Consider the following 27,637-nt stretch of genomic DNA (forward strand, 5'->3'; position numbering starts at 1 on the left):
CATACAAGAAAACAATGAACTTTAGATAAACATTTTAAAACTTCCAGTTGTCCGTGGTCATTTCAATAGTATTTTGAATGTTATTGGTTGGGTTTGTATTTTGCTGCCTTTTCTTTACAGCTAGCTCCCTGATTCATTGTGGTCATTAGGTACCCGCATCGGTGGATGGTAAGTCGGGTGTATTGAAAATTATTAGCAGGGAGAACACCCACAAATTGGTAGAGCTCGTGAAGTCACCTGATCGATGTATATGGTGATTTGAAAGTATATGGGCCCTGAAGCCGGAAAACGGCGAAAACTATTGGTCGGGTGGCCTCGCGCGCTCTATCAGTTTTTCTGGTAGCTAGAGGATGGTTAGGGACTAGTTGAGAGTAAGGCAGGGATTAGTTGGACTAGTTGAGTCGGAAGCTGCTAGTATATTGATGCTGCTAGAAGAGCGGCTGTTCTAAGAGACCTGATCATTCTCTTGTGAATACGCTGCTGAAACTCATGAATGTTTGCATTGTTATTATTCTTGTTCTTATATTGTTATATGTACTAATCCATGCATTTGTAAACCGTATCGTTTCATGTTGTCCGAACTCCCCGGGGAATTGAAAGGGCAAGTGGTGAATAGAATCCATTGTCCTGAGGTCACAGGCTCGAGGAAAGTTAGGTGCAGGTTAGGATAACCGGGAAGCACTAACTAGGGTTTTTCTGAATACATGTGTGAATAAATGACAGTAACGGGGTTCATTGGCAAAATTCCCATAGTGGCGTAACCTAGTAAGGGTCACATCGGAAGAGTAGCAGGTTCCTCGGAGCTAGCGTGAAAGCAGAGGGGTCCGCTGAGAAACCTTAAACTCGGAATATATCCCGGAAAGAAGTGGATGAGTTTAGGGGAATAACAGGTTCACCGATGCTAGAGTGAAGGGTAGGCGGAAGAGATCTGCCCGCAGCGAGTGAAAAGTAAATGGAAGTAGTTTACTTGCAGTAAAACAATTCTTTCCCTGTCTAGACACTTGAGCACTGTGGCGAATGTGTATTTGTTGTAAAATAACCAAGCACTGAGCACTTTAAAAGAAAGAAAGTTTCCGTTACCTTGTGAAGGGAGGGAGTCAGTCGCGAAGCGCCTCTGACGTCACTCTGTGCCGCGCTGGGATTGGTAGAAGCAGCGGGCGGGTAGCGGAGCTGGAATTGTAAAGGAGGGGTGAGCGCCGGAGCGTGGGAACTGTCTCACGAAGGGGCCGCGCACCCATTGGCGGAGCTTATTTAGTGTCGCGCACCCATTGGTTGCACGAATTTCTGAAGCGCGTTCTGATTGGAGGTAGTTTGTAAACAAAGTTTAGCGCAGAAGTCGTATGTGGCACTCGCAGACTACAGGAACTTGACCTGATCCAAGGCACCTAGGGTTTGAAAGGGATCAGTGGAAGACTAATAGATACGATATTATGTACGGAACCAAGAGAAAAATGTCCCTTGTAAGTAAAGTGAAAAATTATTTTAAAACGGACAAACCGATTAAATCTAGGGAAGGTGTTCTTGTCCCACCACCTAATACTCCTGCCTCATTTATGATGTTTGACCGAGGGTACAATACCTGTGTGTGGTTGGAGAATTGGGTGAAGTACACAAAAGATGACGGAGTATTGGCTTTTCCGTTAGATGGTACTTTCAATGGAAGGATCTTATTTAATTTAAGAACCCGAATGAATGAACTGCATCCCAGGCCAAGACTAACGCAGTATGAGGCATTAGAGGAATGGGAGATTGAGGCTTTTGAAAGAGAAAGACCCCGAATGGACAAGGGTTTGACCAAGTGGTACCCCAGGCAGAAACAGGAGTCCAGGGATAAAAGGATGAAACAGTGGAGGCAGAGCATGATTGTTGAGGGTCTGTTTCCCATGATGCCGGCATGTCACAGGTGAGAAAAGCACCGAAAAGTGTAAACATTGGGGGGGTCCGGGGGAATCAGATGATGAATTGATAGATGACATTTGTACCAGAAGTCCGCCACCTTATAATGAGGGAACCCGACCTTCCAGTGTAGGAGATGCTCCCCGACGCCACTTCCTCAAGGAAGAAGACAGATTCTTAGGACTGGGAGGGGGTGGTCAAGTATTGCCCTATCCTGAGAAACCCGAACCGGCGGAAACAAGGGATATATATCCCAAAGTGCCCGCAAGCCAGGAAGAAAAATATTCAAGTACGAAAGTTTTTTTCCCCAGACCCTTGTATGAAAGCGAAGAGAAACCATCAAATTCAGGACTGCCTTTTGTTCAACCTCCATATGGGGAAGAGCGCAGGTCCTTTAACACTGGAACTTTATTTCCGAAACCAAATTATGGTGGGGGACCAAGTGAAACGCATCCTACTGCCCCGAGTTTTACTCCTCCCTTGACCCCACAGATATTACAGGCCACGACTTTAAGAAGGATACTAGTGGAAAAAGAGCAAGAGGCTCTAGCTAGACAAAGGACAGAAATAATTCAGAAAATCTCCCAGTTAAATACCAGTCCTGAGGCATTGACTATTCCAGTAACTATTGGACCGGTGGTCCCGTTATACGGAAATGGTCATGGAAATCCGATTACTCCAGTTATGACCCCAGTCATGGCAACCCCGAGACAGGAACCGATAATCATAGATGATCATTCCAGTGAGTGCGAGTCTGAAGTTGCGTTCTTGGACTTGCCAAACAAACCGACCGGAAAGGGAATGCAGCAGAGGTATAACCCTTTTAATGCGAAAGAGATTAAATTAGAATCAGCAACAGGCACTAGGAATGTCTCTCTGGTAACTCCAGATGAAATTGAGAGTTGGAGTCGTGAATTAGAGAAACAGACTCCGCAAACGAAACCTTTAGACCTCTACAAACTGAGGGTAGAAATAGAAGAATTAATGGCAGGAAATGTGGGGTTGGATCGATTGAACACTTACTCTGAAGAAGAATTGTCGTTCATATGTAAAAGCTTTACAAGGAACACCAGAGTGCTCCACGAAAAACTGAGCGAAACAGCAGTTAGTATGGGGGTAGATATCTCAAAATCCAAGCCCTTACAGAAACCGTACAGAGCAGACTTCTCAGACAAAGATATAGAGCACCTGAATGTGGCGGGGAAAAAGCTGCAGATTAAAGAATTAATGGGGGTACTGCAGAAATGGGGAGATGTGGAAAGATGGAGAAGCAGGTGGGCGAAAAAGAGGGAAGAGGTTCGCTCCCGACAAGTGACTCCTGAATTTGCTTTAAGGGAGGTAGAAAAACCTGAGCAGTTATGCCCCATGCGCGAAGTTCCAGGAGGGAAATATGTGCATGTCCCCTGGTCTAGGCAGGATATTGTGTCCTTCACGAACGATTTTCCAAAATTACGAGAGAAACCAGTTGACTGGTACAGGCAGGTGGAGAGGTTCGTGAACGTACAGAAATGTCTGTGGAAAGACCTGGATGGGTTTTTCGACATTGTGGTTCCAGTAGATTTATGGACCCAGTGTAAAATAGCCATAGACTGGCCCAGTGAGGAGTACCCAAGAAATAAGGAAACAGGGGAGCCATCAAAGGATGTCATGCGAAAATATGAGCAGGTAATTCAGCATTTGAAAGAAAAGGTGCCCGCAAAGGAAACGGATTGGACAAAAATAGATAGAACAACACAGGAAAGGGACGAGACAGTGCACTCCTTCTATGAGAGGTTATTGCAGGTATTTAAAACATACAGTGGTATTGATAACATCGATTTGAAGGACATGACGCACTTTATTTACAGGTTTGTAAATGGTTTAAGACCTGAAATTTGCCAGTGGATAAAAGATAATAAAATCTGCTGGCATACAAAGAAAATGGATGAGGTCCTGCGGTACGCTAAGTACTGCGAGGACGAGATGGCAGAAAAGAAAAAGGCCCTTAAGGAAAAGGTGATGTGGGCTCAGGTGAAGCTCGCAGAACAGCAGGAAAAACAATTGAGTAACATGGTTAAAAATGCTGAGAACAAAAGTCCTGGGGGAGGGGGTGGAGGAAAGCCCCGGCCAAAATTTAGCAGGGAAGAGGCTATGAAGAAATTTCCCTGCCATCAGTGCGGCGAAATTGGACACTGGCGTAACGAGTGTCCTCAATTAATGAATGATAATGCAAATACTCCTGATTTAAATCCACAGACGCAGAAAGAAAGGCCAAGAAAGACTCAACCCCAGGTAAAAACAGTTCAGGTGCCTCGAGCACCCAAGCAGGTATACAGGGGAAAGCAAGCAGAGGGTGAGGAGATAGAAGTTTGGGAAAGCGGTGAGAACAGAAATACAGCAACTTCGCAGTATCTGCTAAATGATACCTTCCTTTGTAATGATCAGGACTGACGGGGCCTGAGAGGGGAGGACGAGGAGTGCGTACTTGGCGCTTCCTTGCCGGTAGACCAGTCTGGACCATACATTGAAGGAAAGGTAGACGGAAATGATGTCACCTTTCTGTTGGACACTGGCGCTACCCGTTCTACTGTAAGAACAGTGGACGTTCCAAACCTACCCCTCTCGGGAGAAAATATCCAAGTAGTGGGTGTATCTAATCAATTGATTAGTACTCCTGTTACCGAACCAATGGAGATTTCAATTGGAAATTTTAAACAGATGCATAGATTTGTCATCTGTGACACCAGTCCAGTGAATCTACTGGGTCGTGATTTGCTGTGCAAAATGAACTGTACCATCTTTTGCACACCAAAGGGTGTTGAAATACAGACCCCAGATGAAGATGGCATTTATAAACTATTGTTACTTAGACCTGACTCAGAAATTAAAAGATTGACCCTGCAGGACTTGCCCCAAGAACTCCAGGAAGCAGTAAAGCCAGAGGTGTGGGATTTCACTGGGAAGGATGTGGGGTTGATGAAAGATGTGGACCCCATACAGATAGCCATCAAGGACAATGCAGTATATCCTAACACTAGGCCCTACCGAATGAATGCTGAAGTGAAAGCAGGTGTCACTTTGGAAATTCAAAAATTATTAGAAGGAGACATCATACAGGAAGTAATGAGCAGCCCATGCAACTCACCGATTATGGGCATCAAGAAGCCTAGCGGCAAGTATAGGGTAGTGCAAGACCTAAGAAAGGTAAACAAAATTGTAGTTCCTTGCTGCCCTATTGTCCCGAACCCTGCAGTGATTCTGTACCAGATTCCTTGGGATGCTGAGTGGTTCACTGTGATTGATTTGTGTCATGCATTCTTTTCGATACCCCTGCACCCCGACAGCAAATTTCTTTTCTCATTTGCCTTCGAAGGTCACGTGTATTGCTGGAACAGGGTCCCTCAGGGGTATACAGAGAGCCCCTCTATCTTTAATCAGATCTTGAAAAAATGTCTAGAGACTTTGATCTTACCTGGGAACTCTGTCTTAGTGCAGTACATAGACGACCTTCTACTGGCGTCCAAATGTCATAGGGACTGTGTAGTTGACACCATTGCCCTCCTAAATCATCTGTGTGAGAAAGGGCATAAAGTGGCCCCTGACAAACTACAGTTCTGTGCGAAATCAGTGAAATATCTAGGACACCAGATAGAAAAGGGTGTCAGAAAAGTCACATCAGAAAGAGTGAGAATAATTCAAAAGATGCAGTTGCCCCGTACTCAAAAAGATGTCAGAATGTTCCTGGGTGTACTAGGCTACTGTAGGCAGTGGATTCTGGGATTTGCAGCCTTAGCCAGGCCTTTGATAAAAATGACCACGAGAGGAATGCCAGATATTGTAGAGTGGGACGATGAAAGCCTAATGGCTTTCACAAGACTGAAAAACTGTCTGTGTACAGCCCCTGCGCTGGGAATGCCTGATTATTCCAAAGAATTTGCCTTATTCTGTGACACTCGCGATAATTGCGCATTGTCAGTCCTGACTCAAGAACATGGCACGACCAGAAGGCCTGTGGCCTATTTCTCTGCCACTTTGGACCCAGTAGCTGCTGGGTTACCAGGCTGTCTGAAAGCAGTAGCTGCTACTTGTGCAAGTTTGGAACAGAGCGAGTCCATTGTCATGGGACATCCTGTGACTGTGTATGTTTCGCATGGAGTAGTAATTCTATTGACCAGAACTAAAACGCAGTATCTCACCCCTAGTCGGCTGACTAAATACGAGAGGATTCTTGTGGGTGCAGCAAATGTAAGCATTGTCAGGTGCGGTATTCTGAACCCTGCCACTTTGCTCCCCGACCCCTTGGAAATGGAAGGTGGGGATGATGATGAACATGACTGCATTGACCTGACAGAGTTCAGTACTAAACCACGCCCAGACATAAAAGAAACGCCATTGCCTGAACATGATAAAGAACTATTTGTGGATGGTTCCTGTCTAAGACATGAACTAGGAGGCCTGAGTGCTGCTTATGCAGTAGTCTCTTTTACAAAAATTGAAGAAGCAGGTTACCTATATAGCATCAAGTCTGCACAAGTAGCCGAATTGATTGCTATGATAAAAGCTTGCAAAATTGGGAAGGACTTACGCATAACAGTGTATACTGACAGTCAGTACTGTTATGGAGTTGTGCATGACTTTGGCCAATTATGGCTACAGAGGGAATTCATGACTTCCTCAGGTACTCCCATTCGGAATGCAAAGGTTGTTCATGACCTTTTAGAGGCCATCCAGTTGCCCAAAGAACTGGCAGTGGTAAAATGTGCTGCTCATAAAAAGAGCATGGACAAAGTATCACTGGGAAACGATTATGCTGATCGAGTGGCCCAATGGTGCGCCAAAGATCGGTATATTGTAAATCCAAAACGAGGGGGGCCAGGAACCAGCTGCCAGCTTCAGGTGTTTGAAGAAGTACCTACATGGGATGAAGTGAGAGAGTGGCAGGAATCGGCTCCTTGGCAAGAAAGAGAGAAATGGAAGGAGGATGGGTGTAGACCGAGACGTGTGGATGGTGTGATTTTGGGCCCAACTGGTATGCCTGTGTTACCCCGACACTTGCTTGGCACAATGGCAAGATTAATACACGAAGGATCACACATTGGTAGGGATGCCATGATTCTGGTATTTCAACAGACTTGGTACAGTAAAAAGTTCAGGAAGGTAGCAGAGTCCCTCTGCCAGAGGTGCCTGTCATGTCAACAGATGAACCCAGGCAAGAGGACAATGGTTGAACTGAGCAAAATTGGGAGATCAGGGGGTCCCTTTATAAAAATACAGACTGATTTCATCACCATGCCCCGTTGTGAAGGAAAGCGATATGTCCTTGTCATTGTGTGCGTATTCTCGAAATGGGTAGAAGCTTACCCTACGCCCAAAAGTGACGCACTGACAGTAGCGAAGTGTTTACTAAAAGAACTGATACCTAGATTCGGAATACCATACATTATTGAATCAGATAAGGGTGGACATTTCCAGAATGAAATACTGGCTGAACTCTGTAAGGCCTTTGGAATAAGGCAGAAACTGCATTGTGCATACCACCCAGAGGCTTCTGGAATAGTGGAACAAGTAAATGGAACTATCAAAAACAGGCTAGCAAAGCTGACAAATGCTACTGGCATGACCTGGGTGAAGGCCCTGCCCCTGGTCCTGATGGGACTGAGAAGTGTTCCTGACCGCAAGACAGGCCTAAGTCCCCATGAAATCATTATGGGAAGAGTAATGAGACAAGCATGGGTGCCAGGAAGCAAACTGTTGAGTATTACTGATGATTTGGTGCTTGAATACTGCAGAAGATTGGGTGACCAAGTGCGTTCTATCTCTCGCCAGATTGGAGACGACGGCATCCTCAATCCAACGACTCCTCTCCACAGCCTGGTTCCAGGAGACTGGGTCAAAATAAAGAAGCACACTCGATCAAGCTGTCTGGCACCAAGGTGGGGAAAGAAACGCCAAGTAATCCTGGTAACAACCACTGCAGTGAAGGTCGCAGGTGTTCCCCAGTGGATCCACGCTGGACACACCCAGAAGGTATTACCAGACAAAGAATTTGCAGAAGAAGGGCAACCAGCAGAGGACCCTGCAGGAGCCAGTCCAGAAGCAGCTGACAACGAGCAGCCCAGCACCAGTCAGGCTACAGGAACAGCAGACGTTGGCCCAGGAGTAGTTGACTACGAACTGCCAAGAATCCAGCCTGCTGAAGAGGTCCAGGAAACTGAGCCAGGAGTAGCTGAAGACGAGCTGCCAAGCATATGGCCAGAAGAATGGATACCGATGATTGATCTGACCGAAGATCCCATCAGAACAAGAGAACGACTGTGTGAAGGTAGAGAGTGGATTAGCCAGGAAAAGCAAGGCACAGGCGAAGAACCTCAGCCGCTTGAGATTCACATCAAAACTGAGGAAGGAGAAGGTCAGACAGGGACAGAACAGGTGTTCGATACACCACCGCTAACACCTGATGCAGATAAGGGAGAGACTAGAAATAGAGTGATAGTTCGAGCAGAAGAAAATCAAGGGATCGAAGTGCTTGAACAGGATCAGAGAGGGTTAGAAGAACGGGTTCAGGAAACAGAAACAGAAACAGAGACAATCGAAAGCCAAAAACAAAATATTCCTGAACAAGGCCAGATTAGCAACCAGGCAGAAGAATTTGATGCTAGCCCGGGAACTAGCCAAATAGGGGAAGTAGAAGAAGAAAGTGGAGAAGAATTGCCACAAGCTAAAGAGAACAAGAGAATAAGAGAAGAAGGTGAAGTCCAAGTACCAACTAAGAGACTAAAGAAAAGAAACAACCTTGAGCCTAGGTTCATAAAGAGACTAAGGCTAAGGATAAAGACGGTGGAAGAGAAACGTGCAGAAGCAAGGAGAAGTGCACGGATAGCAGAGCAAGAAGAAAACTCTAGCAAAAGAAGGAGTGAACGATTAAAAAGACAAAACAAGAAATACAAGTCTCCTGAATGGACACTGGTTTTGGAAGAACTTGAAGATCTTGATATAACTGACGTGAGCGACGGAGAGCCCGTCCCTGAGTACTCAGCTGAAGAAGAAGACGAACCACCGTGAATTTGCACAAAGTAAGCTAGTAGTGTAAAGCCAAAAAGAGGGGTTGAGAAACTCCTTCTGAGCCAAAATGTCTGATTCAACAGTGAATGGTAGACCTAGTTGCAGCCGTTTTAAGACGTGTTGCAAGGTGTGTATATGTAGTGTAGTAGTACTGATAGTTATCTGGATAGGACTAACAATTTTCATTCCCTTTGCTGTAAGTAAAGATACTAACATTGTCCCTACTGAAGTTGTAAATACTGACAGTGAGGAGCTAACAACACAGAGTGTAGCAAGACATGAAAGAGCCCTGAGACAAACAAAACAAAACTTAGAAGCATCAGATGAGGGAGGACTACATTATCATGGAGTTAAGAACAAGACACACTTAAATGTTTTCGCAAACTTGTTAATACACTATGTAGAGACTATGGAAATTGAAGATTGCTATGTCTGCATGAAGCTACCTACTTCTGTGGCTGAAGGCGTGACATACCATCACCTGCCATTGACATATGGAATCTCCTGTAGCATTTTAGCTAGTTTATTTTACAAAAGAGGACCGTTACAGTACTATTACTCTAACAATGACGTGATCTTTTCTGAACTTCCTATACGTGGGAACTTGAATCCTGTACATACCAAAAGTGACACCATAAGATATATGGGAGACTACTTTCTGACTATAGGTAACATTGACATAGCAGACGCACACAGAGATAACTTGACTTGTTCTTTGCGTGAGCAGGAAAAGATGTTCCTGAACATGGCAGAGAAAAGAAGAATTAAAATTCAAAAGAAGGCTAATGACGAAAGTCAGAAAAAGCCTAAATGGGCAGAGAACATGGAAGGCACCTCATCTGGTGGAGCGGGTCCTGCTCTGTTGCTGGATTTTGAAAAGAAAGGCAAGCTATGTCTTCACCGCGAGAAGACTAGCTATTATAATAATGTTTTCATTGGTTCCAGTGAATGCGAACATAATTACAAGGTAATTGGAGGTTGGGGTTTCAAAAATGGGTCAGAGCCTGTGTTTCCTGGAATTTATTATATTTGTGGAGACAAGGCTTATTTCAAATTGCCGGATCACTGGTATGGAAGCTGCTACTTTGGTATTGTCTTCCCGAAAATATACCATGTGAATGGGAAAGCTGGAAGCAATGAAGATACTAATGGCTTAGTGCGTAGTAAAAGAGAAACCTGGAGTGGGAGTGGTTCTGAACACTCACAGAATTTGCAAATTGTCTACTATAGTAGATGTGCTGTCTACTGAAACAGCTCATGGATTTCTGCTGGTCAATACTGAAATGGTTGCGATCAGATCAATGGTTTTGCAGAATCGACTTGCTCTTGACACCTTATTAGCGAAAGAGGGCGGAGTCTGCCGGATGTTGAAGGCGCAACATTGTTGCACTTATATTCCGGATAAAAGTGTACAGATCAAAAGATATGTGAAAAACATTACTAATTTGGCAAAAGAACTCAAACCACTCGAGGTTGATAGTGCCTGGAAGAGACTGGTAGATGGTCTCTCAAATGTAGGTCATTGGCTTGCTAGCATAGGTAAAAGCTTATTGTTCAAAATTCTGATGCCAATTGGTATTATAGGTCTTATTATACTTTCCATTTTCTTGTGCTGTAAATACCGCAAGCGCACCAAAAAGCACGAGGTAAATGCAAGAGGAGTGAAACGAAGTGTGGATGAGATTGAATTAGAGGAAGTGAATGATCAGATATACAAAAAGGTGAAGACTTCTCACCCTACTAAAACTGAGAGAGAAAAGTTAGAACGGTTGCTGGAAGAGATAGAACTTTATAAAGTGTGAAAGAAAGTTGGCATCTGGTTCCATTATAATTTGTGATGATAGTAAATATCATCAAAGAGGGGATTGATGAAGCAAAGCTTTGCATATTTTGCGGCTTGCCGAAGTCAAGAACCTCGTTTATGTGTAATACAGTAACAAGTGTATGTTTTACTAACATTTATGTTTAGTTGGGATAAGGATCGTGAAGCTTGCACATGTGTTTTACTAAAATAATTTACTCGAGTCATCTAAAAATGGCCGCCGCTTGTATTTAGTTACTGCGCATGCGTCAGCCACACTCACGTGTCCTGACGCGTCTGCAGAAGTGGAGGGAAAGTTATGCGCATGCGTAATTCATAGCTGTGCTTATCATGTGGTACTGCTCGTGCCACTGCTCTTGTGACTGTGTCAATGTAGCTAACATTTAAATGCAATAGTTTTATTTCTTGATGATGAGTCAAAAGTACAAATCCTGTGATGTGTTTACATAATGACATTATTATGTATTAATTTGTTTTTCGCTTACTTTTTATGTACCGCGGGGAATGGGGTTTGTCTGTGCCGAGAACCATCTTGGAGGTCTCTTCTGCGCCTGCGCGACTTGCCGAGGCCTAAACAGACCTTGACTGATGGAACGCAGCCAGTTGGCAGTGATGAGCAAGATGCTCCTGAGAACGACCCGAAAACTCGGCTGAACCAATCATATGTGCTCACAGAGCAACAATGTTAAAGTTGCCATTGTATTTCTGCACCAGTTCTCATGAGAACCCCAATCTAGTTAGGCGGTACCCTATTATGCAAATGTAGGCTTGAAGCACTATGTCGTGATTGGTATGTTACCCAAATCCTACCTTAGGACCAATCGAAATTAAGGGATTCTGACACTTTGCAACATTGGGGGGTGGTACGCTGTCCCCAAACTGTATATCTACCCTGGGTTCCCCTGGGGAGCCGTCCGACTTGTCTGGTTTAGCTGACCTGTCACTGACCCAACGCACTCAATAGGTGACTGAAGATACAGAGCGCTGCGAAGCACTCTGTCCGAATTTGACCATAGACTGAGGTTCTACTGAACCTTAAAGTGCTGGTGAAGCACTTTACTGGGAGTTCGCTGACCCAATCGGGGTCTTGATCGATAACTGCAGAGCGGGTGGAGCGCAGGCGTTGCTTCCAAACTGCGGGTGCGGTCCTGTCCTGAGCGGTCCTGTCCTGAGGGTTTGCTGTCCTGTCCTGAGGGTCCTGTCCTGATTCCTATTCCGAGGGTATCCTGTCCTGTCCTGGGTGTCCATTCTGCACCTGCTGTCCTTTGAGGGGTATCCTTCCTTGAGGGTTTCCGGTCCTTAACTGACCCGTGGCCAGGGTTTGGTTTCCACACCATTCTAGGTAAATATTTGCTCTGAAACTCTTAAAATCCTGCACCTTCTGAATTTCTAACTTTTGCTTTAATAAAGTTCATCATTGCATATGTTATATTTTCCATGCCTTTCCGCAACTATTGAAAGTCAATTACATATTTTTCATAAGTTTGTTCCTATGTCTTCTCATTTGATAGAGATTATATTTTGCATTGCAGTTTGTAATTTTCTGATATGGTCTAGAACTTCATTGCCTAGATTGTTCAAAGGCCCATTCACCTTAAGTGAAGCGTGTTACTCTTTATAGGCCCTCCTATAGTTATCCATGCATAAACTGTCCATGCTTAAACATTTCTGAGATTTTATAGTATTTTTCCCATCTACATACCATATTACATTTGAATGATTACCCTGTCATTATTTCTTTATGCCTATATAATTTACGTTATCTTGGTTATTGATTGCCTTATTTTACTGTACCTCATACAAGAAAACAATGAACTTTAGATAAACATTTTAAAACTTCCAGTTGTCCGTGGTCATTTCAATAGTATTTTGAATGTTATTGGTTGGGTTTGTATTTTGCTGCCTTTTCTTTACAGCTAGCTCCCTGATTCATTGTGGTCATTAGGTACCCGCATCGGTGGATGGTAAGTCGGGTGCATTGAAAATTATTAGCAGGGAGAACACACACAAATTGGTAGAGCTCGTGAAGTCACCTGATCGATGTATATGGTGATTTGAAAGTATATGGGCCCTGAAGCCGGAAAACGGCGAAAACTATTGGTCGGGTGGCCTCGCGCGCTCTATCACCATGAGTTTGCACAGGTTTCCAAAACTCCATTCAGATCCATATTCCAGGACCACCACACTCAGTTTCACACTCCTCACTTTAAACGGTTGCAAATATTTGCTATCTCCTTCCTGACTACACCTTCCATCCTTATCACAACCCAGTCACCAACTTTGACATCCACCTTCTTTGTATCTTTCCTGGTATCATATTATTCCCTGAATTGGCAAGACAGAGATAGACCCTTTAATACAACCACAGGTCATGCAATATCTTCCATCTAACCTCTGTACCTAGGAAAATAACTCATGCCGCACTAAAACAACATTAATTTTCATGGTAAAACACAAAAAAAACATAGCTCAATTTCTGAAACTCTGTGTTAGGCACAGGTAAAACTTAGAGTAAGATGGGTGCTGTACACTCTGTGTAAGAATAAGATGTTCTCCATTTGTGTTTTAACTATGTATTAGCTGTCTTCAAACACTGACTCTTAATTCTGGCATTTTTTATTGTTGTAATGTACTTCACTGATTGAATCTGTAAAGGTTGTTAACTATTTATTACAAGTAAAGAATTACATTTATTTACTTGTAATCAATGTTTTTAAAACTGTACTTTTATGGTTTTTGTACTTCTATGAAAACCGAATAAAGGAATTGAATTGAATTGGTAAAACATGCATCTAACTTCATCGGGTTTCCCATCTCCCATCCCTAAGGAAATTTCAGGCAGGTCTTCAAATAACCTTCGCCCTTCAATACCAAAATGATGAAGCAAGATAGCTTGTTTTTGCACCAGACCATATGTGTCCCCACCAATCATCAAAATATAAGCGAAGACCATTTTTCCATTGTTTCCAAGGTATTGACGGGACCAATAAGGAGTTGATAAGAATATGGGAGTGGGGTCTGTAGGAAAATAGGATCTGCTTTCATGGTCACCCTCACGTTTTGCTGGTGTCATTATGTTTCCTGACTAGTCTAACTCGGATCCTGCTAAACAGGACCCCAGTCTCTGTTCTTCTTCTCTAAATTGGACATGGTGAGTACTTAGGTACACTCCAGATTGGCTACTGGTGTACCCTTGTAAGTCCCTAGTATATTGTACTAAGGTATCCAGGGCATAGGTACACCAGGGGTCTCTCATGGGCTGCAACATGTATTATCCCACCCAAGAGAGACCACTCAAATTGTGACTATACGCCTGCCATTGCAGCTTGTGTGAGCTGGTGCTGGCTAGGTTCCCTTATCTCTGAGGTCACTACACTTAAATCCTATAAGTCACCCCCAAGGCAGGCCTTTCAATCCTGAAGGCCGGGTGCTGAGTCCTAAGTGTGAGGGTGCCCCTGCATGAGCAGGGCACCCCTACAACCTTCGGAGTCTATTCTCCTGGATTTTAAGTGCAACAGCCATTATGACAAATAGAGTGGCCATGCGTCATTACGCAATGACCATCTCTAAACTGGCTGCAAAAAACCCTGTCATGTTTGGTTTCATGTTGGATTCATACCCCCACACCGTGAACGGTGTAGAAGGTATGATTCCATGCACTCTAAAGCTACTCCGGGAGGCCCTCAGTGCTCCCAGTACCAGTCTTCCAGAAAAGGACAGCAAGCTAGGGCTGCTGCCAGCCAGATACACATTTCGGCCCTCCTGCTGCTGAGCCAAGCCTGATACAGAAAAGGGGGTGGTGATGAACAGAGTGTCTGAATTAAGCAGACCACTCTTACCCAGTCCAAAGATCAGGGCTTGATCCATCACCGTTATTTATCTCACTGCCCCATCCCAGCTCAGAACCTGGCTATATGCAAATTAGTCTGTCCCTGGCCCAGTGCATCATGGGAACAGGGCAGACCAAACTACCAAGCCAATTCTTCACCAGAAAGGAGACAAGCTACCGGGGACCGGTTTCTGGCATTTCAGCCTCTTCGGCCCGGCTTGCTTGAATCCTGATGGAGCAGTGAGAAAGGGACTCATGTCTGAGTATACCCTGCCACACCTATAGTGGCCAAAAACGATACAGAAAAGGGGGTGGTGATGAACAGAGTGTCTGAATTAAGCAGACCACTCTTACCCAGTCCAAAGATCAGGGCTTGATCCATCACCGTTATTTATCTCACTGCCCCATCCCAGCTCAGAACCTGGCTATATGCAAATTAGTCTGTCCCTGGCCCAGTGCATCATGGGAACAGGGCAGACCAAACTACCAAGCCAATTCTTCACCAGAAAGGAGACAAGCTACCGGGGACCGGTTTCTGGCATTTCAGCCTCTTCGGCCTGGCTTGCTTGAATCCTGATGGAGCAGTGAGAAAGGGACTCATGTCTGAGTATACCCTGCCACACCTATAGTGGCCAAAAACGATACAGAAAAGGGGGTGGTGATGAACAGAGTGTCTGAATTAAGCAGACCACTCTTACCCAGTCCAAAGATCAGGGCTTGATCCATCACCGTTATTTATCTCACTGCCCCATCCCAGCTCAGAACCTGGCTATATGCAAATTAGTCTGTCCCTGGCCCAGTGCATCATGGGAACAGGGCAGACCAAACTACCAAGCCAATTCTTCACCAGAAAGGAGACAAGCTACCGGGGACCGGTTTCTGGCATTTCAGCCTCTTCGGCCCGGCTTGCTTGAATCCTGATGGAGCAGTGAGAAAGGGACTCATGTCTGAGTATACCCTGCCACACCTATAGTGGCCAAAAACGATACAGAAAAGGGGGTGGTGATGAACAGAGTGTCTGAATTAAGCAGACCACTCTTACCCAGTCCAAAGATCAGGGCTTGATCCATCACCGTTATTTATCTCACTGCCCCATCCCAGCTCAGAACCTGGCTATATGCAAATTAGTCTGTCCCTGGCCCAGTGCATCATGGGAACAGGGCAGACCAAACTACCAAGCCAATTCTTCACCAGAAAGGAGACAAGCTACCGGGGACCGGTTTCTGGCATTTCAGCCTCTTCGGCCCGGCTTGCTTGAATCCTGATGGAGCAGTGAGAAAGGGACTCATGTCTGAGTATACCCTGCCACACCTATAGTGGCCAAAAACGATACAGAAAAGGGGGTGGTGATGAACAGAGTGTCTGAATTAAGCAGACCACTCTTACCCAGTCCAAAGATCAGGGCTTGATCCATCACCGTTATTTATCTCACTGCCCCATCCCAGCTCAGAACCTGGCTATATGCAAATTAGTCTGTCCCTGGCCCAGTGCATCATGGGAACAGGGCAGACCAAACTACCAAGCCAATTCTTCACCAGAAAGGAGACAAGCTACCGGGGACCGGTTTCTGGCATTTCAGCCTCTTCGGCCCGGCTTGCTTGAATCCTGATGGAGCAGTGAGAAAGGGACTCATGTCTGAGTATACCCTGCCACACCTATAGTGGCCAAAAACGATACAGAAAAGGGGGTGGTGATGAACAGAGTGTCTGAATTAAGCAGACCACTCTTACCCAGTCCAAAGATCAGGGCTTGATCCATCACCGTTATTTATCTCACTGCCCCATCCCAGCTCAGAACCTGGCTATATGCAAATTAGTCTGTCCCTGGCCCAGTGCATCATGGGAACAGGGCAGACCAAACTACCAAGCCAATTCTTCACCAGAAAGGAGACAAGCTACCGGGGACCGGTTTCTGGCATTTCAGCCTCTTCGGCCCGGCTTGCTTGAATCCTGATGGAGCAGTGAGAAAGGGACTCATGTCTGAGTATACCCTGCCACACCTATAGTGGCCAAAAACGATACAGAAAAGGGGGTGGTGATGAACAGAGTGTCTGAATTAAGCAGACCACTCTTACCCAGTCCAAAGATCAGGGCTTGATCCATCACCGTGATTTATCTCACTGCCCCATCCCAGCTCAGAACCTGGCTATATGCAAATTAGTCTGTCCCTGGCGCAGTGCATCATGGGAACAGGGCAGACCAAACTACCAAGCCAATTCTTCACCAGAAAGGAGACAAGCTACCGGGGACCGGTTTCTGGCATTTCAGCCTCTTCGGCCCGGCTTGCTTGAATCCTGATGGAGCAGTGAGAAAGGGACTCATGTCTGAGTATACCCTGCCACACCTATAGTGGCCAAAAACGATACAGAAAAGGGGGTGGTGATGAACAGAGTGTCTGAATTAAGCAGACCACTCTTACCCAGTCCAAAGATCAGGGCTTGATCCATCACCGTTATTTATCTCACTGCCCCATCCCAGCTCAGAACCTGGCTATATGCAAATTAGTCTGTCCCTGGCCCAGTGCATCATGGGAACAGGGCAGACCAAACTACCAAGCCAATTCTTCACCAGAAAGGAGACAAGCTACCGGGGACCGGTTTCTGGCATTTCAGCCTCTTCGGCCCGGCTTGCTTGAATCCTGATGGAGCAGTGAGAAAGGGACTCATGTCTGAGTATACCCTGCCACACCTATAGTGGCCAAAAACGATACAGAAAAGGGGGTGGTGATGAACAGAGTGTCTGAATTAAGCAGACCACTCTTACCCAGTCCAAAGATCAGGGCTTGATCCATCACCGTTATGTATCTCACTGCCCCATCCCAGCTCAGAACCTGGCTATATGCAAATTAGTCTGTCCCTGGCCCAGTGCATCATGGGAACAGGGCAGACCAAACTACCAAGCCAATTCTTCACCAGAAAGGAGACAAGCTACCGGGGACCGGTTTCTGGCATTTCAGCCTCTTCGGCCCGGCTTGCTTGAATCCTGATGGAGCAGTGAGAAAGGGACTCATGTCTGAGTATACCCTGCCACACCTATAGTGGCCAAAAACGATACAGAAAAGGGGGTGGTGATGAACAGAGTGTCTGAATTAAGCAGACCACTCTTACCCAGTCCAAAGATCAGGGCTTGATCCATCACCGTTATTTATCTCACTGCCCCATCCCAGCTCAGAACCTGGCTATATGCAAATTAGTCTGTCCCTGGCCCAGTGCATCATGGGAACAGGGCAGACCAAACTACCAAGCCAATTCTTCACCAGAAAGGAGACAAGCTACCGGGGACCGGTTTCTGGCATTTCAGCCTCTTCGGCCCGGCTTGCTTGAATCCTGATGGAGCAGTGAGAAAGGGACTCATGTCTGAGTATACCCTGCCACACCTATAGTGGCCAAAAACGATACAGAAAAGGGGGTGGTGATGAACAGAGTGTCTGAATTAAGCAGACCACTCTTACCCAGTCCAAAGATCAGAGCTTGATCCATCACCGTTATTTATCTCACTGCCCCATCCCAGCTCAGAACCTGGCTATATGCAAATTAGTCTGTCCCTGGCCCAGTGCATCATGGGAACAGGGCAGACCAAACTACCAAGCCAATTCTTCACCAGAAAGGAGACAAGCTACCGGGGACCGGTTTCTGGCATTTCAGCCTCTTCGGCCCGGCTTGCTTGAATCCTGATGGAGCAGTGAGAAAGGGACTCATGTCTGAGTATACCCTGCCACACCTATAGTGGCCAAAAACGATACAGAAAAGGGGGTGGTGATGAACAGAGTGTCTGAATTAAGCAGACCACTCTTACCCAGTCCAAAGATCAGGGCTTGATCCATCACCGTTATTTATCTCACTGCCCCATCCCAGGTTAGAACCTGGCTATATGCAAATTAGTCTGTCCCTGGAAGCTTGTTTCCTTCCCAGTACAAGAATTGGCTTGGTAGTTTGGTTTGCCCTGTTCCCATCATGCACTGGGACAGGAACAGACTAATTTGCATATAGCCAAGTTCTGAGCTGGGATGGTGCAGTGAGCTAAAAAACGGTGATGGATCAAGCCCTGATCTTTGGACTGGGTAAGAGTGGTCTGCTTAATTCAGGCACTCTGTTCATCACCACCCCCTTTTCTGAATCATTTTGTCCACCATAAGCGTGGAAGGGTATACTCAGATGTGAGTCCCTTGCTCATTGCACCATCAGGATTCAAGCAAGCCGGGCCGACGACGCCTGAAATGGCAGAAACCGGTCCCCGGAAGCTTGTTTCCTTCCCAGTACAAGAATTGGCTTGGTAGTTTGGTTTGCCCTGTTCCCGTCATGCACTGGGACAGGAACAGACTAATTTGCATATAGCCAAGTTCTGAGCTGGGATGGTGCAGTGAGCTAAAAAACGGTGATGGATCAAGCCCTGATCTTTGGACTGGGTAAGAGTGGTCTGCTTAATTCAGGCACTCTGTTCATCACCACCCCCTTTTCTGAATCATTTTGTCCACCATAAGCGTGGAAGGGTATACTCAGATGTGAGTCCCTTGCTCATTGCACCATCAGGATTCAAGCAAGCCGGGCCGACGACGCCTGAAATGGCAGAAACCGGTCCCCGGAAGCTTGTTTCCTTCCCAGTACAAGAATTGGCTTGGTAGTTTGGTTTGCCCTGTTCCCATCATGCACTGGGACAGGAACAGACTAATTTGCATATAGCCAAGTTCTGAGCTGGGATGGTGCAGTGAGCTAAAAAACGGTGATGGATCAAGCCCTGATCTTTGGACTGGGTAAGAGTGGTCTGCTTAATTCAGGCACTCTGTTCATCACCACCCCCTTTTCTGAATCATCGCTGAGCCAAGCCTGAGCAGGAGAATGCAGGACAATAGGTATCCTGTCACAGGGAGGTATGACCAACTCCCAGACAGGATTTAGTGTATTGGGACAGGGTGGGGGCACTTGCCAATTCCACTGAGACTGCTTGAAAGGCACATTTGGTGCCCTCCTTGCATACTCCAGTTCAAACCAGTTCAGGGAGCCGTTGGCTCCCGCTTTGGCGTGAAACTGGACATAGGACGTGGGAGTATCCTACCCACTGTCCATCCCCTCCTCTGGGAGGGATGCCTGAATCATCCCAAACCTTACCTAGTGGTACTTATGGGCTTACACATGGGTGGGTCCCTAGATTTGTCGTGATACAAGATTCAAATCACATACCACTTCAACTTTGACTGTCTGGACACTCTGGACTTTGCTGGACTTTGGGAACCGAGACTGCACCAGGGAAGATTCTTGTAGGTTTCATCGTCCTGCTGGTCTTCTGCAATGTGTGAGTCTGTGCTACAAACAGGTTCTCCACCAGGCCTGTGACATCCAAGACACCCGAAGGAATCTCCCTTGGAGTGAAAGAGTCACTCCCCTGCATCTGCAAGCACCACAATGCAGCTGAACGGTCTGTTTATCCTGGGCTCCCATGGACTCTGAAAGGCTCTGCAACATAGGTGGCGGTTCTGCAAATCCCTTGAGGCCTACAATGTCTTCAAACTTAGTTTGAGGTCAGTATCCCTTGTCAGAAGCGCTGAAACAGAACACCAGTACACTGCATTGACTTGCTGTTGCCAGTGCTTGTTGACTTTCTCCTCCTGAGATCTTTGGGTTCCAAGAAGCTCCAATCTCAAGCAACTCCTGCAGCCAAGATCTTTACCCTCACTGCTTCCTGTGTACCAGGGGCCTTCTTCTTTTGTGAGCTGCTCATGGTCCTCTTGCGACTCCTGTGCCTTCGGTCTATGGATCCTCCTGAGGGTCTTCTTTGACTTCAGTTGCCTCCCCTGCTTGCTTGGGCCTGCTCTGACTTACCTGGTCGCGGAGAGTCACTTGGACCTGCTGGTCCCGACCCTGCACCTTTTTCGTTGCCTACGATGGTTTCTGCTGCCACAGCTTGTTGGTGCCCATGCTGGACACTGACCTCTTGGCCCTCGACATCTGATTTGGCACAGCTCATGAATAGCTCCTGGTCTTCCACAGCATCACCTGGCCTGCACAGCTGCTACTTCAAGGGCACTGTTAGCCTCACATGCATCTCTGACATTGGTGGGCATGCGTCTTCCATGCCTCTCGGTCACTTCTGAGTGGCATAGACTCTGTCTTCTCTGCTTGCAGCTACCTCTCATCTTGAATCCACCGTAGGGGCTCCACTAGACTCCTTCATCTTCATGTCCAGCGGCATCTTTCCTGAAGTCCTCCATTGTGGTCTACTGCGGTTTCTGACATCACTTGACACCTATGCACCCGGCTTCCCTGGTATAGGTATCCTGGTTCTGGGGTATCCACGGGTGGGGTGACTCTCCAACCTTCCATCTTTCACGGGGTTTCTTCAGGGTCCGCTGGGAAGGGTCCATTTTCCTATGAACTGCAAACGAGACTTACTCATTGACTTGTGTTGATTACGTGGTCGTGTTGACGCTCTGCACAAGGCCTCAGTGGGGTTCCTGGGTACTTACCTCGGGTTGGTTCTTGGGTCCCCAACACTTCTACATCTTCTGGGTTCATTCTTGATATGAGTCGTGGTTCCCATTCAACTATTTTAGTATATGGTTTGGTCTCCCCCTGGAGACTACTGTGTATTTCTGCTACTTACGTGCTCTATTTCCTAAGTATTGTGTGTATTGTGTTTCTATCTCTGGGTAGGAGATAGTACAATTGTGTTAGTGAGTGTTTGTTATAAAATACCTATTTTTATACCAACAATGTGTGATTCTTTTTCACTTAACCTATACCATAAGATTAAGTACTGGTAAAACAAGGTGATTTGCACTCCTTCTGGACTAAGCCTGAAGACTGCTCTCCCAGCTACCACATAGAGAGCTTCCTAAAGTTGTCAAAGACCACTAAAATCACCATAAGGGTTGTCTGGATTAGTTCTGGATGTTACACTTACATAAGTGAGCAGCATGTACTAAACCAGCCTCTCACAGGGTCCATGCCTAGGTCAGCCATATTGAAGTACCTGGACAGAAATTTTAAAATAACCAAGTAAAATAAAAAGTCAATACAACTGACCAAAAAAACAAATTACTAGAACAAGCTAACACAAAAACGAAAAATGCTCCATCTAGATTTTAGTTTTGGGTGTAGTCCTTTTTTCAGTGGAAATTAACTTTATACATGTGGTATCTTCTTGATGTTCCTGATGGTGGTACCAGTCGCGGCCGGCATGACTCACGGGTGACGGGGCGGAGGGGTCACGTGGGGGAGTCATGCAGGATGGGGTTAATTTAATTAAAAAATATATATATATAATTAAACGTACCTTCCTGCCGGCCGGGTCCCATGTCTTCTCTGCTCTCCTGCTCTCCAGGATCAGAATGCAGAAGCAGGCAGCCAGGCTCCCCCTCCCATCACGCAATCACAATGCTGCAAGCAGCGTTGTGATTGGTCGGGACGCCGCCCAGCCAGCCACTTATTGGGAGATAATTTTTCTCCAGGTAGGCTGCATAGTTGCCTGTATGGAGAAGGGCAAAGTGTGCATGACTGGTTTGGGTGACCCCAGGTCGCCGACCAAACAGTCTTAGTGCAATCGGTAGTGAGCATGCACACCACTTCTCCCCTGCCCTGCTCTCAGAGCTGCCCCACCCACCCACAACCAAACATATAATGGTAGTAACAGAAAGTTATTACCATTTCATGTTTCTGCTTCTCGCACTTTGAGAAGCAGTGGGGCAATGCTCCTCCTCCCTAGTGGAGGAGCTGACCCTGGATGGTACCTAAGAGACTTTTCTTTACTAATTCTTGAAGTTGTGTGGCATATATGGAGAAACGCTCCTTCACTCCTTCGAGACACGTTCAGCACGTTCAGTGCATTGGAAGCACGTTGAAAGACATCGGAGATCTCAGATGAGGGTCCTGCATGTTCCTAGTGCATCACTTCTTCTTTATTCTTCTTATCCAGGAGTGGGGGTACTACGGTATATGTTCCCCTCACAGACATAATCTTCTCGCCAGTTATGTAAAGATGCACACATCTTGAAGCAGTTTGAATCTAATCTTTTATTTCTCCAACAAGTTACCTCCAGCTTCTTTCCACTGGTTCTGCAGTTCCTCACAAATTTCATACCATTACATTCTCCCACTACATTCCAAGTTCCATATTACATGATTGGCACTCTATCAACTCTACAGTAAGGCCTGAGATGAGTTAGGACTGAGGAGGTACTGAAACCCAATGAGACAGAAAGCAGTTTGTTGATCTCACAAAGGGGAAACCAAGCCTAGTAATACAAGATGAACTTCATCTTCTTATGCAGATTCAGACTGCTTTGGATTTGGGAGCAGCTCTCTCCTCTTGTAAGGTTCAAAGGCATCAGAAAAGGAGGAAAATGTGCTCAAGATATTTTCATTTGTTTACAATTTGGAAATTAGCATTTGCTTTCCATTTATAGCAATGGTATACTCACTTAAATCATAATAAAAAAGCAGCTAAAAATAAGATACATGTTAGGATGGCACCAAACTTACTGGTGGGACAATGCGGCAGGACCGAATGGAGTCACTGAAACCTATCCTTTCTTGGAAGTCCGGGTAGTCGCCTCTCCTCAGCAAGTACTGGTGGCCCGCGTAGGTGGGGCGCTGGTAGATCATCCAGCACCCACTCTCCACCCGGATGGAGTTGCAGCGGCTGATGAATGAATGCAGGTCGTGCTGGTCGCTGCTGCACTCGTAGGAGCGGCCCTGAAAGTTCCTGCCCTCATAGAAGGTGATCTGTTAGTAAAAGCAATAGAAAATGCCATTGAACTTGTATGGGGCTTTCCAATAAATTGTGTTCATTTTATTGTTCTTCTTTTTTAAATGGATTCACTGGCCTGGAGTGACACTAAATTTAGAGGGTTATTTAAGGAGGCGCTCATGTGACCAAAAGTGAGGTGAAGTATTGCGCCAATGTGCCTACCTACATTATAAACGTCTATAGTCTCAGTACGAAATTGTACAGTGTCGTGTAAGCGTCCAAGCAAACTTAACAAAGAGTTCCCTTCCTGGATCAGGCTGAAAATGAAATGGGCACTGAAAAAAGACTTGAGGGTCATGTCACCAAAAATAAAAGGACAGCTGCTGTTGCAATTACCTTCCCCATTGTGTCCAGTCCCGGCCAGATTTCCCTAACAGGCCTCTCGAAGCTTGGACTTTTATAGCCCTGATGGCACTATTTAATTCAGCACAATCTGTTGTTGTTTACAGGCCGTCAGCAGAAACGCAGCAACAGAGGTAAACACGTGAGCCTGCTGGTAGGCTCTGTGCCACGGGGTTGAAGTCCTTTGTCACCATGGATGCGCGGTCTGCTTCCACCATCAGGAGATATCCCATTTTGATGACAGTGTGCTGATTAGAGGGGAAAAGTCATATTTTTCTGCCTCTATACCTTTTTTAAGTTTCGATATAAACACCACCACGAACTTGCACCTTAGATTTTGTGTTTGATCTGATCCCACATCTTGATTATTTCACACTGGCTGCTTACATTGTTATTTTTTGGGGGAGTAAAACAGGAAAAACATTGAATTATGTTTGTTAAGAATGGTTTATAGCATACGTATTCAAGAAGGATACTTTACAGGTATTTTCCTCTTTAAAAAGAGCTAACAACTATTAGAGATGTGCAGCAAAAGCAGAAAGGAGTGACAATCCCTGGCAACATAGAACAGGCAGAAATTGATTATTCTTGGCAATATTGCACCTGTAATATCTTTCGTTTGACTCAACACTTACTTGGATAATCCGTCCTGTGTGCCACATACAAAACAGAACTTGTTTCATTGTACTATAGTTACTGTTTGTGTTAATGGCGTAAGCGATGACACTGTGGAGTTGTTCTAAGAGGGGACCTCTTGCAAACAGGCTGGTTTCAGCGCCATGTTTTCATTATGCTGTGATCAGTATAATCTTTTGCGAAACGTCGCAAACTGCTCACCTCCATAATATTGAAGGGGTGGGTCTCGGCTTGAGACTCGCTGTGTAAATTAGCAAAGGCTGGGATGGTGGCATGCACGGAACAGCAAACCTGCGTCCTTGTAATTGCATTCGCATTGTGATTGCTTTCTCAGTCTGACCTTTCAAAGGACAGAGGTCCCAGTGCCACAAACAGTATCGCCTTCTGGCCACCCCTTTCTCTTTCAAGGCACAACGTGTGCATTGCGATTCACAATGGATCACTAAATGTATTTTCACCTACATGACCTGATCACGACTATACTTTCCAGGTGCAGCAGGCTCTCTGGGGATACAGTTTACAGTAGGGAATTATCATCATCGCTACGTTTTGGTTGCAAAACCCTTTCAAGTGCATTACTTAAATATATTTGATCTGAGCATCAATAGTATGTGTATTTCAAATTGTCGGGTCAAAATAACCTCTAGGTGTATTTGAATGTATGTCAACTTCACTGCTCGGACCGCATTATGACAGCTAACTGTAGCCACACTGATTTTGAAATACTCAGGTTACAAAGATTTGGCAAGCTCATGTAAAAAAAGATCTACTAGTCTACTAGTCAAAATAATGAAATAAATATTTTCCTAATTACTGTCGCAGACTGTTGTAGCTTTTGAGTCTGATGGGGTGTTGGAATATCCATCCCCAAAACCAGTGGCAAACACCAATCCTCCTGCCCCCTACTTATTGTGACATAGGGCCTGATGTATCAAAAGAGCATTATGCGATTCTGATATTTTTACCAAATCGTTATTTTGGGAATCGCAAAACGCTATGCATGTAGGAATCGCCAAAGATTTAGCGATTCCTTAATATTACCAAATAGGGATTCGGTAAATAATGAATTACTGTTAGGTAACATGACTCCATTCGTTCCTATGGGCCGAAAAGCCCATATGCCCGTAGGTGTGAAAAGTTTTGCCTTTGTAATTGTTAATTAGCAAATGCAAAGCCAAGGGTGTCCGAGGGCCTAAGTGCCCCCTGAAGCACCCCCAAAATTTAAGTTGTGCACATGTAAAGTACACACATGCCCTAAGGGCATGAGTGCGCAACATGGCACTTTGAAAAATGCATTTTTGTGCATTTTTCCAAATTCACACACGGTTACCATCAACTTGAAGTGAAGGGTAATTGGTGTTTCCTAAATGCCAAATTCGCATTTAGGAAAGACTTCTTGCATGTGCATTAGGGATTTTCAAATTGTGATTCCCTATTTGCATTTGCACTTTAGCTAATAGCAAAAATTGAGATTACCTAAATTGCGAATGCAAAGCCTTCCATACATAACAAAAGGCATTTTTGCATTCACAGACACATTTTGCGATTCGCACACTTTGCGAACGCAAAATACTTTTATATAGATGTGGCCCATAGTCTCTCCTGGCTACCATCATTGTGGAGGGAGGAATCCACCTGATGTGCAATGCTGAACAAGAGAAACAATTCTCTGGAAAGAACATGCTGTACCCCATTCTAGAGAACCAGGTAACTCACTTGCTGTCCTCACCAACACTGTGCCTTCCTATTTCCTCTACTTCCCTGACTGTGTTTGTGCGCGCTCTGCCCCCACTCTTTCCTCCCAATCTTTCCTCCCACGCTTTCTATACCCTGTGGTCTCCAGCTTCACATGTACTTTCAGTAACCTTCTCCGTTGCTCTCTGGCGCCTCTCTGCTTCGCCCACACTTCACCTCTAACACAAATATTAGTGTTCTGCCTCCTCCATCAGGGGTCGGCTTTGAGCAGAGCGTCTGGTGTGGAGGCACTGGGTGCTGACCTGTGGAGGGAAAACGCTGTATTTAACAATAGTTTATGATTGGCGAGATGAGGGGCACTTTTGCCTGGTGGTAGTGGATGAATCCGAGGAGGCAGTCATGGGATACAGGCAGGGCCGGACTGGCCGTAGCGGGCACCGGGCATTCCCCTGGTGGGCCACAAGGGAGGGGGCCGGTTTTGGGCTGCATAGCTGCAAAATCGGCCCTGTAACAAAATCGGCCACCAACCGGCCCTGGCAAAGAGCTCTGGCGCACCCCAAAATCCTTAGGGGGCTGGCCGAGCACTTTGCCAGAGCCGGTTTTGGTTCCCAGTCCAGCCCTGGATGCAGGGGCGCCAAAAATGATTGTCACACATGGCACCACCAGCGCTAAAGCCGGCCCTGCCTCCATCCATCTATGAGATACTTGTGTCTGGCGGTCCTGATATTCTATCTTGTTTTTTGTTATTATCTAAAATTCACTTAGGCTGTCCTCCAAGGGTTATGCAATATTTTACATAAATACAGAGAGAAGAGTCACACAAAGGACACGGAGAGAGGCAAGGAGAGCCGAGGAACAACACATATAGGAACAAAGGTTGAGAGGAGCAGAAAAACCCATAAAGCGCAGCGAGGTTAAGAGAAGCAGGAGAATACACAGGGCACAGAGAAAGACGGGAAGGAACAATTAACTTAGAACAAAGAGTGGGGATAGAAGCAAAGAAGCACAAGGGGGAAGGTTGTTTGAAGGGAACAAAGTATCACAAAGGACGCAAAGAGGAGTGAAAGGAGCAGATGAATACTGATGGCACATGAGACATGGACAGGAGAGAAGAGGAGGGGTAAAGGAAGGAACGATGTGCAGCAGGGACTACCATGCACTTCACAGAATACCTCCACGGCTTGGGTACAGCAGCATATTTCACGCCACTAATGCATTTTGTGGTTGCATAGAGTTCAACATAGATTCCATCTATGACAACGCTACTTCATGAGGACTTGGTTGACGTGCAACCACCTGAAATAAGTACTCTCAAAACAGAATTCTTTTTAATTGTATCCCCTAGACAAGCAATCGACATTGCTGAAAAGATGAAATATTTAACAGCCCTCAATTACATTCCACGCGTTACTGAGTCCATGAAATCGTTGGAAATAACGTGCGACAATAATTTGAACATACAGGAGCACATCAGCTCAGCCACCAGAGGAGCTAACTTCAAGATGAGAATCTTAAGGGAACTTAAACTCTTCCTCCCCTTCGATGACTTCAAATCAGTTGTTCAAACCCTAGTAATCTCCAGGTTGGACTATGGAAATGTAACCCTTTATGGCCTTCCTAGATCAAAGTTGGTCC

General features: G+C 45.7%; 1 protein-coding gene across 1 annotated transcript in view; it reads right to left on the bottom strand.

Moving 5' to 3' along the window:
• LOC144823123 (gamma-crystallin 2-like) overlaps nt 1–27,637 on the bottom strand; it is a 116,536-nt gene that overhangs the window by 18,330 nt on the left and 70,569 nt on the right. Inside the window, exon 2 of the mRNA XM_078681315.1 lies at nt 23,062–23,304. Within this exon, the coding sequence (XP_078537441.1) occupies nt 23,062–23,304 (243 nt within the window). The remainder of the gene's footprint in view (nt 1–23,061; nt 23,305–27,637) is intronic.

Source organism: Lissotriton helveticus, chromosome 3_1 (assembly GCF_964261635.1).
Source record: "Lissotriton helveticus chromosome 3_1, aLisHel1.1, whole genome shotgun sequence".
NCBI classification, from domain to species: Eukaryota; Metazoa; Chordata; class Amphibia; order Caudata; family Salamandridae; genus Lissotriton; species Lissotriton helveticus.